Source organism: Capra hircus, chromosome 8 (assembly GCF_001704415.2).
Source record: "Capra hircus breed San Clemente chromosome 8, ASM170441v1, whole genome shotgun sequence".
Lineage (NCBI taxonomy): Eukaryota > Metazoa > Chordata > Mammalia > Artiodactyla > Bovidae > Capra > Capra hircus.
Window position 1 is genome coordinate 5,185,081 of NC_030815.1, and position 15,982 is coordinate 5,201,062.

General features: G+C 41.7%; 1 protein-coding gene across 1 annotated transcript in view; it reads left to right on the top strand.

Annotated features, from left to right (window-relative positions):
• The window catches only part of GALNTL6 (polypeptide N-acetylgalactosaminyltransferase-like 6), a 1,585,403-nt gene that overhangs the window by 1,337,006 nt on the left and 232,415 nt on the right, over positions 1–15,982 (top strand). Inside the window, exon 5 of the mRNA XM_005683517.3 lies at positions 12,843–13,028. Coding sequence (XP_005683574.2) covers positions 12,843–13,028 — 186 coding nt within the window. The remainder of the gene's footprint in view (positions 1–12,842; positions 13,029–15,982) is intronic.

Consider the following 15,982-nt stretch of genomic DNA (forward strand, 5'->3'; position numbering starts at 1 on the left):
TACAATCACAGATATTTATTGAGTTCTTACAATATTCAAACTCCCTTTAATGTACGATCTTGGGCAAATTTCTTAACCTTTCTGACTTATGAGTATCATTGTTCTCATCAGTAAAAAATGAGGATTTAATAAATTAGCACATGAATATATCTCAGAATAGAAGTGATAAGCACTCAATGAATGTATATACGATTACTATTCATTTCCAGACATTGAATTTGTCATATTTGGCTACTTACTCTACTGGTTCTTTTCATTTAAGGACATGAGACACATTTTTGGTCCTCCTCATATTCTCTTTTTCTCACTTCTAAGCCAAGATAGTATCTCATACGATCCCTCTCCTTTTCATTTTGCAATAGTATTATCAAGAAATGAAGCAATTACTTGGGAGGACATACCTTGAGCAGGTCAATTTTCCTCAACAAGAACAGACAGCTCGTTTCCTGCACGCCTCCTCCTATATTGCAGAACAAGAATATTGTTAGGAATTGAGGGTCTTGCGAGCCTTGGGAACAGCACCAATTCCCAGATATTTAATTTAGCTCTCGTCTCATCTAAATTGAAATTTTGACATCACATTTTTCTCACCCTAACTATTGAGAGGGATTCTATCCAATTTGTCTTTATTTGTGGTGAAGTCAAGCCAAACCCCACAGGTCTTTATGGATGCTTTCAGTTATCGGGTGACATTATTCAATCACTCACACACAGGATAATTTGAGATTATGGGTCCCTATAACTTGACCCATATAATATTGCCACCCAGTAATGCCAAGAGATGCTTCAGAGAAACTAAAGGACGCAATGGTTTGTAGCATGTATGTGTGAATTACACCAGGTTTTTCTCAGCTCCAGAGAAATGCAGAATTGAAAGTGCCCAGGGACTTCCCTGGTGATCCAGTGGTTAGGAATCCTCCTGCCAATTCAAGGGACAAGCGTTGGATCCCTGGTCTAGGAAGATTCCACATGCTGCAGGGCAACTAAGCCCGTGTGCCATAGCTACTGAGCCCACATGCCTGGAGCCTGTGCTCCGCAGTGAAGGGCAGCTCCCACTCTCTGCAACTAGAGACAGCCTGCATACAGCAACACAGACCCAGCACAGCCAAAAATAATACACTTTTTTTTTAAAAGAAAAAAAAAAAGTGCTTTCAAAAGGGTGGAGATTTTCTTCCTCAGATTTGATATCTGTGCTGGTATGTGGGATCCTAAGGTTTGTCGTTTTTTTTTTTTTTTTTAGAATTCTGGGCTTCCCAGGTGGTGCTAGTGGAAAGAATCCACCTGCCAACACAGGAGACACAGAAGATAGGGCTCAAACCCTGATCCGGGAAGATCCCCTGGAGGAGAACATGGCAACTCTCCCCAGTACTCTTACCTGGAGACTCCCATCGACAGAGGAGCCTGGGGGGCTACAGTCCATGGGGTTGAAAGTGTTGGGTATGATTGAGCAACTGCACACACGCATTCCCTGAATTTTATACTTTTTCACTAGCTAAAGATCAATTTCTCCCTTTTTCAAGCATCCTGGCTTTGATTTTTTTATTTATTAATGTAACTTTGAGTTTTCTAAAAACTGCCTCAATGAATTTGAAATCCCTTGGATTCAGAGGTGATTTCATGTAACCTGCTAATTTGATGCACATGGCATCTGATTTCCATGGAAGACTGTGATGTCCCTCTATCACTAGCCTTGTTGATGGGCTCCCATTACCTCAGCATCATTTCAATGCCCAGAGTTATTTCTCATCCTGACTTTTGTATTAGGAAAACACATTACAGGAAATCATTATTTTGATGACAAAATCACTTAGTCCCAATTTTTAAAGATGGTCATTAGGAGTCAACAACTCACAGAACAGGTGCTTATCCAATGAATGCATATGAGAGTGCAAATAAATCACTAATTAGCATTAATGTAGGAATATAAAATGATCAACTTAATGTCAAATAATCTGGCATTCTGCAAAATGTATTAATAAGTTGTTGATGTAGCTGAAACAATGTGAAATTTATGAATGGGACTTTTACCTTAAGGACTTTAGAAACAAAAGGTATACATACACTGGCTCTCTTGATTTTTTTTTTCTTGGCTACATTTATTTTTTAAAGCTTCATGTCTCAAGACAAATTATCTTATTAAATGTGCATTTCTGACAGATTCGAGATTAAGGGAATCATTGACCGCTAAGTAGTGAGCTTTCTTGGAAGAAGGAGAAGATATGTAAAAGATATACTGGTAAATATGAGACTAATTAACTAAGGTGGTTAAATGCAAGGTGGTCTTTAGCTCCCTGATAGAACTGACAGTTTAGGCTGAGAGAGGGCAGAGGCCTGGGGGTCCCTGGATTCAGCCTTCAGGCCTCAAGCCTAAGACTAGAAGAGGCTGGCTATTGCAGAGATAAATTGTTACAGATTCATGTACATCAGCTCCCAGGTGGTTCAGACCTTAAAGAACCCGCTTGCAGTGCAGGCGACCCAGGTTCCACCCCTGGGTTGGGAAGGTGGGAAAGATCCCCTGGAGGAGGTCATGGCAACCCACTCCAGTATTCTTTCCTGGAGAATCCCCATGGACAGAGGAGCCTGGTGGGTTAGAGCCCACCAGGGTCGCAGAGTCTGACTTACTGAGCAAGTAAGCAGGCAGGCAGGTCCATAGCTGCATTATTCACTTTAGACAAAAGGTAGAAACTACCCAATGCCCATTAACAAAAGAAAGGATAAAGAAAATGGGGTCTAATACATACAATTCAATATTACTCAGACTTAAAAAAGAAAGAAAAGTCTGACTTGGCTACAACACAGATGAACCTTGAGAACGTTGTACTGAATGAAATAAGCCAGTAACAAAATGGCAAATACTGTAAATTCCAGTTACATTAGGCATTTAGAGTCATCTTACACACAGAAACAGAGAGTAGACTTGTAGGTTCCAAGGGCTGGGGAGATGGGAAAATAGGGACCTTTCCTATTTAATGGGTATAGAGTTTTAGTTTGCAACATCAAACGATCTGTGGCTGGATTGGACAACCATTTTGAATATACTTAACCCTACTGGACTGAACTGTACACTAAAAATAGTTAAGATGATATATTTTATGTTATGCGCATCTCACCACAGTGTTTTAAAACACTAAATAAGTGAAAAGTAGAAACGATCTAGATGAGCTTAGAGACGTTTTTCTCCTGCGTCAATACTGATGATTCAAATGGTATTTATATAGGGCTCTTATTTAAAAGAGTGCGTTGTGTGTAATGTTTCTTCCAGGATTAAACCATTATCTAATATTTACAGACTAAAGCCTAACACTGTTTTTGGCAAAATTCTTAAATATTTGCAGGTTAAAGAGTATAACACTGAACCGAAGACTCTTCGTAATACTGACAGTAATGCACTTTTACATTTGTGCATTTAGACCGAATTATCACACATGTGGTGCAAATGAAAACTTATCAACTATACAACCTATTCCTTACAATATATAGGATGTTTAAAATGAAGTAAAACTAGTGAAGTGTTGCCGGGAGCCAGCGTGAGGAATCCCGCCCGTGACAAGGTCATGCGGAAGGAAGCCTGACAAAACGCAAGGGCGTGATCGGCTTCAGGGGTTCCCCCTGGAATTTCCTGAGCATCCACCCCCCAAGACCAGAGTCTGCCTGCTTACTGTGTTAAGCTTTCCACCTACTCTTTTGTCAATAACAGGGGGCTGTGCCCCCACCACCTTTTTCTGGAAAAGATTACAGCTTTTAGATAATAAATCTCCTGGGCATAATACAAGTGCTTCAATCCAAAAACCCCTCTGATGGCTTTCTAGCCTGCCTACAGGACTCCTACAGCTGCGCCTGTGATTGTTTGAGGCCTCCTGACCGCAGGAGGCACAGGAAGCTTAAAATATCCTAGGAATGTAGGGGCTTCCCAGGAGTCAAAATCATTAGAATAGGACTGATTAAAGGTTTCATTTGTTGAGCCAATACTTGCTGCCAAATTTTATTTTTAGATATAGTTGGTATATAGAAAAACAGGTAGTAGACCTGGTATTAGCAACATTAGATCTTTGAGTTAAATACTTTCTTTGTTATAACCCACTGCACCTTGGTTCTACAGGAATGTAACTTTATTTAGTACTTTGAGGGTGATGCAGAGTAAAGAAAAAACACTTCTAGGGAAAAGTTTTCTGGCCGATAGACAATTATCCAGGAAGAGAGCCATAAAAATGTTAACAGGCCTCTTGGCCAGAAGATAATGTAAACCACCTGAGACCTTTTGTATACGGGAGGGTATGCAAAAAGAAAGTCTTGTTTGTCTCAATGAGGGTCAGGACTGCTGCCCCTACATAACTCTGCATATTCCATTATTTCTTTATGTACAACTTGGGGTATATAAGCTGATTTTGAAAAATAGTTTGTGGAATCTTGCACCGATGCTGGGCTTCCCCATGTCATTCTTTTCTCCCTTTTTCGGCTGAATTCCCATCTGGGGCGTGGAGGCTCATCATTGTCCTGGCTTCTAAGATCCCTAAGAGAGAGAGCCCAAGGTGGGGCACTCTCCGATATTCAAATGGATGCCAGTGGCCTAATGTAGATGGTGCAAGCTCCTTGTCTGGAACTTTATTGGCTCTCCACGTATACCAAGCTATTCAGCCTCTTTTCTCCACTTAATTTTCCTACTATACTATTTCTTCTTAATCTAATCTTATATCTCTAAATAAATAAGTTTTCCCTCGCCAATGCCTTCCTCGCTTCGAATTCCCTGGATCCACGGGGGCTGGACCCCAGCAAAGTATTAAGAAGCAGAAATTTTTATACTGTATTAAAATGCATCAATTTGTGGTGAGTTCAAAATACTCAGCAAAAATATTTCATAGAAAAGACCTGAATTTTATCCAGTATCCACTCATATTTTTATTTGAGGCCAAAGTTACAACATTAAAATGAATCACATCAGGAAAATAATCTTGAATTTCAGTAAATTTTACATTGCCTGATGTAAATACAGTTCTCATTCTAGGTTCATATAAACAGAACAGTTACTAACTATAAATTGTAGATTCAGATTCTGTCACATGTATTCATTCACAGAAGCCCTTTAATTGCAATGATTTCTAAAAACTAGAAAATGTTTAGAATAGATGGACATGGACATCATACTGAAATAAGTCAGTCAGGCAGAGAAAGACAAATATCACATGGTATTGTGTACATGAGGTATCTGAAAAGGAAAGGGAGGGCACAAATGAACTTATTTACAAGTCAGAAATAGAGTCACAGATGTAAAAAACAAACTTATGGTTGGTTACCAGGGAATGGGGGGATAATAAATTGGGAGACTGGGATTGATATATACACACTGCTATATATAAAATACATAACTAACAAGGGCCTGCTGTACAGCACAGGGAACTCGACTCAGCACTCCGTAATGGACTATATGGGAAAAGAATCTAAAAAAGAGTGGATCTACGTATGAACTCATTCAGTTTGCTGTTCATCTGAAACTAATACAACATTGTAAACCAACTATACTCCAACAAAAATTAAAATAAATAAAATAAGATGCTTAGAAAAAATATTTAATCTAAATATTAGTTAAGAAATACTTGAAACATCAGACAAGATCAGTTTTTAAACAGTCCTTAGGAAAATACTGTGGAAAAGGAACAATAGAATATAAATATTTCTGCTGTAACTAAATATACATTAGTTAACATTATTCACAATTGGAATAAGCAATGAATGTACAAATCAAACGCGTGACAAGTGAACTGAAATAAAATCTGCAACACAGCTATAAGCAACATTTGTATTCATGCATGTACACATTGGGACAGGCAGTTTTCAGGCTATTACCCAATGCCAAAATATTTTGTATGGAGTAGTCTATTTATGCTATCACTCTATCATGTCTGACTCTTTGTGACCCCATAGACTGTAGCCCGCCAGGTTCCTCTGTCCAGGGGATTTTCCAGGCAAGAGTACTGGGGTGGGTTGCCATTTCCTCCTCCAGGGGATCTTCCCAACGCAGAGATCGAACCTGTGTCTCCTGCATTAGCAGGTGGATTTTTTACCACTGAGCCACCTGAAAATCTATTTTTTACCAGCCTGCAGAAACCATTCTAAGAGAATATACTCTAAAATTTTAAAAATGAAGAAAATAAACATTTTAACTATGGATTTCTCTTCTTTTCTCTCCTCTCTCTCCCTTTTACACATTGTGAGGTTTCTGAAACTGTCCTTAATCCTTTTATGTATGTGACACCTATACTTTTTTTTCACTTTGGGGGCCTTGATTCCTAAGGTATTATACACATGATCGTTGATATAGGAGCATTTCCCAGGGAGAAGACTGCAAACCCATTTATAGTCCTAACCATGGAGAAGGATGCTTTCCAAGAATAACTAATTCTGGGCACTGAGTCTACCGCTGGAAACTACTCCCCTGTGGCCACGCCCTGGGTGCAAGGACAGATGTTGCGGCATTTCTTCTGTGTCACTCTGAGTACGTCACACATTTAAAGCTATCCTGAAAATATGATTCAGTTGCTCTTTAAACAAATGATGAGAGAGAGAGAGAAAAAAATTGGGACAGAAAGAGGGCCCCAAGGAAGCTATGAGGTGTCCAGGTTACCTTCCCGAGAGGAGACCCCGAGCTGAAATGTGTTCCATTCCTCTTTTTATTTTTAAGATTTTACTTCATGCGGAGCATTTTTAAAGTCTTTCTTGAATTTGTTACCATATTGCTTCTGCTTTACTTGACCGCAAGGCATGTGGGATCTTAGCTCCCTCACTGGGGATTGAACCCACACCCCCTGCATTGGAAGGCGATGTCTTAACCACTAGACCACCAGGGAAGTCACCTCATTCCTGTTTTCTGTGTGGGAATGTAGGGCCTAAGGGAAGGTCACAGACAATTATCAGAATTCTCCAGGTAAACACAGCTCACTGTTTCCCACTATGAAATGTGCATGTCATGTCAGAAATGTTATATTTTCAAGCACAAAAAGGGATTAAAAAGAGGAGAGACTCATAAGAGATCAGTGAGTGGTGGGGTGGAGCTCAGCTGAGCCAGAGGCAGGCGGTTCCACGGGTAAGAACAGGACAGCCAGGCATATGTAATTACCAACTTCTGCTCTGCTAGACTCCTCTCTACATCCTGGTCAGAAACTCTAAAACTGCCGTGTGAGGTTACGAGTCCTTCATCAGTGGCCTTCCCTCCTCTCCAAACCAATGAACTGAAATCTCATATAATGGGCAGCAGGGAAGCAAGGGGAACACTATCTCCACCTTCTGGGGCTATAAATAAAGTGGCATTTTATTCCTGAGAGAAACACAGATCTCTGTATTCCCTATCTGTTCACTGTGTAAACATCCTTGAAAAGAAAATCCAGAACAAATGGTAGACCTTATCCACAAAAGATGCAGAAATATAAAGGGTCCTAAAGAACAGTCTCCAACTCTCTCCTCCCATGATTGCGTGAAATCAAGGACTCTCAAGAGATCAAACCAGTCAATCCTTAAGGAAATCAACCCTGAATATTTATTGGAAGACTGATACTAAAGCTGAAGCTCCAAAATTTTGGCCACATGATGTGAAGAGCTGACTCATTGGGAAATATCTTGATGCTGGGAAAAATTCAGGGCAGGAGGAGAAGGGAGCGACAGAGGATGAGATGGTTGGTTGCCATCATCGACTCAATGGACATGAATTTGAGCAAACTCCAGGAGATAGTGGAGGACAAGGAATCCTGGCATGCTGCAGTCCACGTGGTGACAAAGAGTCGGACACAACTGAGCGACTAAACTGCAACAACAAGTATTCTCATGGGAGGAAAATCTCAAATCCGTTCCACAACAACAACAACAAAAATTTGTTAAAAAAAAAAATTAGAAATCACACATTTTAGCTGAAACAGGGAAACATTTGGTATCCATGGGTTTCACAGTGATCATGCTTCTGTCTTATAGTCTGTGGGGTCCCAAGAGTCAGACACAAGCTTTAGGGTTCTCTTTCCATTTCTTTTCTTCTTCTATTTGTTGAAGAAGTCAAGCCATTAGTGTTGGAGAAATTTTGAGAGTTTCGATTTTGCTAGTTATCTCCCAGACGTGCTATTTCACAAATTCACCAGTCTTTTAGTTCCTATAACCTGGTAGTTATATCTAAAGGCATGATCAAACTCAGATTCAATACTTTGCCAAGAAAGAGGCAGTGACATGTTTCAAGCACAGAACAAGTGATCTGGTTCCTTCTCTGATGGTAATTGGGTCCATTAGTTCATTAGAGGTTGTTAAGGGTGACTTTCTGATTCTCTTTTTTTTAACAGTAGCTGGAATATATGTGGTCTATTCATTTCAGTGTCCCCAGCTATTTCCCAAGTGACTGAGGATGCTATGTATATTAAAAAAAATAGAAAATAAGACTTTGAGAGACGGAACCCACTCCAGTGTTCTTGCCTGGAAAATCCCATGGGCAGAGGAGCCTGGCATGCTGCAGTCCATGGGGTCACAAAGAGTCAGACATGACTTAGTGACTAAACCACAGCAACAGCTATTTCCCAAGAGACTTGCATACTAAAAGAAGAGAAAATAAGACATTCAGAGACAGATCTCAGTCAAAATCATAAACGAAGGAATTGGATACAGTTTCAGCAGTTCTTTTAAGTTCTTGGTTGAATTTTTTGTGCTCCAGAGACAATATGAAGTGTCTGTATGTGAATGATATGAAAAGGGACATATTCAGTGTGGTCAACCAGGACGTCAAGAGGTGACAGCTTTCTGGAGTTAACCGGAGACATAAAATCTGTACATTTCTCTTGCATAAAGAATATAGAAAAAGTTTCTATACTGCTGAGTAGACAGTTATCCTTAACACTGTCTCTTTGGGTTAAAATATACAAGTAACATGTGTCAAGTATACTGAGAAGAGTAAGGATATCCTCTAATCTCCAACTGTAAAGTACTTCTTGTCACTGTGATAAGACCTCAAATTATCCAAAATACTTAAGAGCATATTCTTGCGGTGAAAGAATGAACCAGAAAGGTATATGTATTTCTATGTGTTTATGACACATTCCAGTTCAGACTGTATCACAAGTCACCATCCACAATTAACTGTGGGCTTCCCAGGTGGCGCTAGTGGTAAACAACCCGCCTGCCAGTGCAGGGGACACCAGAGACTGGGATTCAATCTCTGGGTCAGGAACATCTCCTCAGGAGGAAATGGCAGCCCACTCCAGTATTCTTGCCTGGAGAATCCCATGGACAGAGGAGCCTGGTGGGCTACAGTCCGTGGGATCACAAAGAGTCAGACACTGAACACACATACACACATCACATTCCACAGGTGAGGAAACCTGAAATGACTTAACTGAAGATACAGGTTCAGTGAGTAATAGGTCTAGAACTCATGTCCTTGATTCTCGACTACAAATCACTGAAGGCAACTTTTTTAGCACTTAGTTGCTATTCTGAACAATAAATATACTAATGAATGTGTAAGTTCATGGAGCATAGTGAAATCTCTAGTAAAAAAGGGAAAATACATTCAGAAAACCGCTGTACTTAATATCAACAGTAGCAAGACATCAAATTGTAACGAGTATAACTCAACATTTCATTGCTGCCTCCCACTGATAACTTTGGGCAAAAATTGGTATATTTGAAATTATATTAACTTTTCCAGGTCATCAGGGTAACACTTAGTGGATTTTAACAGTAATATTTCCACTGCCAGTCTAGGGTCACCAACCAAAAAAAAAGTTAATGGTTCTACAAATGTTTCCTAGTCAAAAAAGAAATGTCTCTTTTATAAAGATATCATAAATTCTCCTGTCATTCTTTACATTAAATGAGTTCAAAAGGGATCTTCAAAGATGCTGTGTTTAAGTAATACCAAAGCATGTTTAAAATCACTAGAGTAAGGCTTTGAAATGAATCTCAAAACTGTTCATACAAAAGAAATGAAAAATGTTTTAAATTTAAAGGCATCTCCACCATCCGCAGGAATTTCCTTGTATGAGAGTCTAATTTGCTAATCAGATGGATAATATCTTCTTCACAGTGAGCTATGGTTAATTAAATGCTATAACTGGACTACTAAGAAAAAACAGACCCCTCCAAGGGGCAGTCAACTAGGTCATTACTCGGAGGCAAAGCAACCTAATTATTACCACAAAGTTCAAATTAGAGGAATTTATTTGAACAGTTAGTGGACTCACCATGGGGTCAAACCCCTTGAGATTAGTGCATTCATACCTGACAGTCTTCTTAGTGTATTAAAATGGACTTTGATGAAAAATACACAGAATCAGAAAACATACAGAGAGGAAACGGCTACATGTAGAGATCTCCCAACTGGGTTCAGAGAGTCCCCGATAAGCTGGAAAGCGTGGCAGCATCAAGCCCAAGTGGGGACAGTCCTTAGCAGGTGACCAACAACCCTTTGCTTCTGACCACCCTCTGCTTCTGACAACCCTCTGCCTTGGGACATGTGGGAGGCAAACCTCTTCTAGAAACAAAAACTTTCTCACAGGCAGCTACAAAGGATTAATCCCCTCTCCCTTGAAAAAAGACTACTTTAGTCCTTGGGGGTCAGAGAGTCAAGCAGAGAATGCAGTCGGATTGTCAAGATGATACCCACAGTGGTACAACTGACAGAAGAGCAGTGAGGTTTGCACAGATGTGGATGGACCTAGAGGCTGTCATACAGAGTGAAGCAAGTCGGAGAGAAAGAAATACCGTATATTAACTCATACATTTGGAATCAAGAAAAATGGTACTCAGGAACATATTTGCAGGGTAGGAATAGAGACACAGATGTAGAGAACAAACCTGTGGACACCAAGGGGTGGACAGAGGTTGGGCTGGGATGAATTGGGAGATTTGGATTGACAATTATACATTATTGATACTTCGTATACAATAGGTAACTACTGAGAACTTACTGTATAGTGCAAGGCACTCTACTCAGTACTCTGCTGCCGCTGCTGCCGCTGCTGAGTCGCTTCAGTCGTGTCTGACTCTGTGCGACCCCACAGACGGCAGCCCACCAGGCTCCCCCGTCCCTGGGATTCTCCAGGCAAGAACACTGGAGTGGGTTGCCATTTCTTTTTCCAGTGCATGAAAGTGAAAAGTGAGAGTGAAGTTGCTCAGTCGTGTCCAACTCCTAGCGACTCCATGGACTGCAGCCCACCAGGCTCCTCCGTCCATGGGATTTTCCAGGCAAGAGTACTGGAGTGGGGTGCCATTCTATGGTGACCTAAATGGGAAGGAAATTCAAAAAGGGGATATATGTATACATGCAGCTAATTCATTTTGCTGTACAGCAGAAATGAATACAACATTGCAAAGCAACCGTGCCTGTGTGCTCAGTTATGTCTGACTCTTTGCAACCCCACAGAATGTAGCCCACCAGGCTCCTCTGTCCATGGGATCCTCCAGGCAAGAATACTGGACTGGGTTGCCATTTCCTTCTCCAGGGAATCTTCCTTACCCAGGAACTGAACCCGAATTTCCCACATTGGTAGGCAGATTCTTTACCACTGAGCCAAAGTTTAAAAAAAAAAAAAAAGCAAGATCATAAATCCTTCCATGAACTGCTATTGCTAGAACTCACAGAAGCAGACTTAATAACAATATCAACTTTGATTGCAAACAAGCAGAGACAGTTTGAAATTGAAACCTACAGAACATACAGCATGCTAAGATTCTATTTCAATGAATATTAGACTCTACTTGTTACAAACTCCAGGAAAGCCCTCCTAAGGTTTTACATGTGGGAGGCTGAGAGCAGATGATGTCAATTACATGAGCACATATCCCACAGAAAGCTACCAAAATATACTTATTTGGCATACAAAAGAAGTGAGAGATAAATGTATTTTATCACAGCCAGTAGGAAATGTTTTATTCCATAAATAAGTTATCTCATTTCGTTTTGTTTACAGATTTTTTAATTAGGCAAAGAAACCTTTCCAATTTTTTTTTCCAGTCTTAGCCAATTCCAAAATGATTATGTAGTATCTCATCTGCCTGTGCATCTCCATGTCTAATCTTTACAGTAAACCACTTTCCACTTCAAATCCAAATCCAGGAGCTGGAGCCACTTGCCAGTTTGCTATTACCTGGCAGGGGGCAGATCTGGTTCCTGTTATTTGCGCTAAGTCGCTTCAGTTGTGTCCGACTCTTTGTGACCTCATGGACTCTAGCCCACCAGGCTCCTCTGTCCATGGGATTCTCCAGGCAAGAATACTAGAGTGGGTTGCCATGCCCTCCTCCAGGGGATCTTCCCCACCCAGGGATGGAACCCACGTCTCTTATATCTCCTGCTTTGGCAATCGGGTTTTTTACCACTAGACCCACCAGGGCAGCCCTTCTGTTGATTTGGGAGGTATTTTTCCTTTCCTGTGGTTTTATATGCACTATTTTCAATACAGAGAACAGTAGGCAAAGCCTTGCTGGAAGGGCCCTCTTGTTGGCAAAAGCTCATGTGCTGGAACAGTCACCTGACCTGGCCAGCGGGGACCTGGGGCTACAGCCTGGGGGTCCTAGATCCACAACGACTTTGGGGTGGAGCACTGGCTGGTCCTTGTCCACACAAAAGGCAGTATTTGCATCTTATGGAGCATTCTGGAACCTGTGAGCTTCCCTGGTGGCTCAGTGGTAAAGAATCCACCTGCCAATATAGGACATGCAGGTTCTATTCCTGGGTTGGGAAGATCCCCTGGAGGAGGAAATGGCCCCCCACTCCAGTATTCTTGCTTTCTCCAAGCACGTTGGCCGCACAGACGCCCTGGAGTCAGTCTGCTTGTAGCTAATGTTCCGTGTCCTTCTGTGTCTGTCTTCTTCTTTCCCAGAACACTTGAAGGAGAAGCTGGAAGAGTACATGGCTCGGTTTTCCAAAGTGAGGATCGTCCGCACCAAGAAAAGGGAAGGGCTGATCCGGACCCGACTCCTGGGGGCGTCCATGGCCAGAGGCGAGGTCCTGACCTTCCTAGACTCCCACTGTGAGGTCAACGTCAACTGGCTGCCCCCGCTCCTCAGTGAGTGCCCCTCAGCCTCGTGGGGTCTAGGCAGGGGGAGGTTGATTGCTTCTATGTAGTCTGCCGTTGATGAAGGCTAGAGACCCCTTTGATGGGGTTTGCAGTGGGAGCCCTGAACTCTCTTATTAACCATTGCTGGGAAGTATAGGTAACCAGAAGGCTACATTGAAACAGCCTTTTTAGATAATGCAGTCCAACTTTCGTTTGATAAGGTTTGATTTCTTATCTTAGACATCCACTGAGTAAAGACTGAAAGGAAAAGGTGTTTATTATACTACCTACAAGTACAGTGGTCTTCCCAGGTGGCGCTACTGGCAAAGAACTCACCTGCCGAAACAGGTGATGTAAGAGACGCAGGTTTGATCTCTAGGTCGGGAAGATCTCCTGGAGGAGGCCATGGCAACCCACTCCAGTACACTTGCCTGGAAAATCCCATGGACAGAGGAGCCTGGCAGGCTGCAGTATACAGGGTTGCAAAGAGTTGAATACGACCAAAGCGACTTAGCACACACAAGCACAATATGGTTGAAATGCACAGGCACACACACACACACACACACACACACACACACACACACACACACACACACAATGTTTAGCGATTATTATAGGATTGTTAAGAGAGGAGAGCTGCCCGTTTTCCTAAGAGAAAAGCAAACCTCATCATTCACGACCGTCATGTCAAACTCCACATCACTAATCAGTCCACATCACCGACTCTGTCTAGGCCTTGCTGCAGTTCTTGCGAGCGTCTCTGAACCGACACTTGCTCTGATGCTGCGATGAAAAAAGCATTCAGCCCCCAGAATACAGTCACGGTATAAGCACTCTGACGTTTTCTCGGGATTTATAAGGCTCTTTTCCACTCTGGCTCCAGCCTAGCTGCCTAAATATATGACCCCTTACATTCACACAGAACCCCTCAAACACACAAAGCTGCCCCCCAGGTGATACATCTTAAATGATCACAAGAAGACTCTCTGACACTTGAACTGTTAAAAATAGCAAAGTCCTGAAATGCATTCAAACTAGAAAACCTATGCGAAGCTGAGTCCAAGCATTACTATTAATATTTCTTTAATTTCACAATGAAGACAGAGATACAGCCCAGTCGCAGCTAAGGAATAAATTGTAAAATGAGAAAAAATGTGTTTCTAAAAAGTTCTTGGTCTGCACATCGTGTTCCTTTATGTTCCTCCAGATTTCACTAAATCAGCTTTTATTGTAAATATATCCCTGGTCTTGGAGCTAAAGCAAGTAACAACCACCTTCACAATAGCTACCTCAGAAAGAATTGTTTGCTATTGACAACTGTGCAGGATTTCAGGCAGAACTGGCAAAGCTCCATTAGTAAAAGATGCAGGGGGTGGTGGGGGGCGGGGTGGAAATCAATTGAAACTGCGTTGAATTTGAAATAGGAAATGATCAGCCGGTAAGGCCCCACCATATCTCAGATCCACCCCCTCTCCGACAGACAACCGCCTGGCCACCCTAATCCACAGGGATGTTTCTATGCTCCTAATGGTCAGAGACTCCTCTGAGCCTTTAATTAAAAGTACCTTGTCCAAGGACATAGCAATTTAAAGTTTCATCAGTAGCCATGAGTTTCCCTTAAACTGAATTTGGCCTGTAAGGTGTTGAACAGGCAAGGAAGTCAGCACAAGACCTAATTATTTATGAACCAAAGCAATCCCTAAAAGCCAATTATCAAGGCCCTGATTGTTCCTATGCATCTAAAAAGAGGAGGGGAAAGGGAAAAGACAGAAAATAAAGAGAAACCCATTTTTTCCCTTTAAGGCCTTTCATTTCCTATAGGCCTGATGGTTAAGACATGATCTGAGCTCAGGATTGCTATCTTTTTTTTATTTTCCTCTATCATCTCCTTGATACATCTTTCAAAATGAAAAAAAAATTTTAAAGAAACAGGTGGAGTCACACGGTTTCTTGGTTCATTTTTCACCCTGGGATTATACCTGAATTTCAATTTCCCATTAAGAGTCTGTTTGTTTGATCCCGGGAAATTGAAATGTAGGCACAATCCTTAGACAAAAAAGTAGTCAAACTGCCTTCACTGTGAGCTAGAGCGGCTGGATGAGAGCTGAGAGGAAATTTGACAGGAAAGCTGACAGTGAATTTAACAGACTCATTCTTTTTGGGTCACCTTGGGACTCTGTTGGTCAAGGGACTTGTAAGTCAACCTGATTCTGAACTGGATTGAAGAACATCACTGAAACCTCAATAGTCATGTAGCAGCAGAGCTGATAGAAGAAATATTTTGGACACAGCAGTGAAGGTCTCCTCTGTCAAAGACATCTCTGGGAAAACACCACTTAGTGAAAGATAAAACCTACTGTAAGACTTTCCCAGGTGAAAAAGGGTGCATAGAGAGCCCTCGGTGGGGACTGATCCGAAGGTGTTGGGGGTGGGAGGCGGGGTCTCTCTGCCTACTAAATAACTAAATAAGATGCAGGTGACTTTAGGCTCTCTGAGGCCTCCTGGGACCACACTAGCTAAGACTGCAACCCCTTGTCTAACAAATAAATAAATAAAGACAAGGACCCGACCATAATAAGCTAAAAGAATTAAAAATAAAATCACAACCCTCTCCACATGCCACATTCGCCTTACCCTGGTTTTATTTTCTTTCCATCACATTTAAGAGCACCTAGCGTACTACAGGAGGCTTCTCTAGTGGCTCAAACAGTAAAGAATCTGCCTGCCAATGCAGGAGATTCGGGTTTGATCCCTGAGATGAGACGGTCCACTAGAGAAGCAAATGGCTACCCACTCCAGTATTCCTGCCTGGAGAATTCCATGGACAGAGGAGCCTGGTGGACTCCAGTCCATGAGGTCGCAAAGAGTCGGACACGACTGAGCAACTAAGCACAGCACAACACACTATATAATTTAGTGATCTACTGTGCACATGGATTCTCTCTGGTCCATTCATGAAG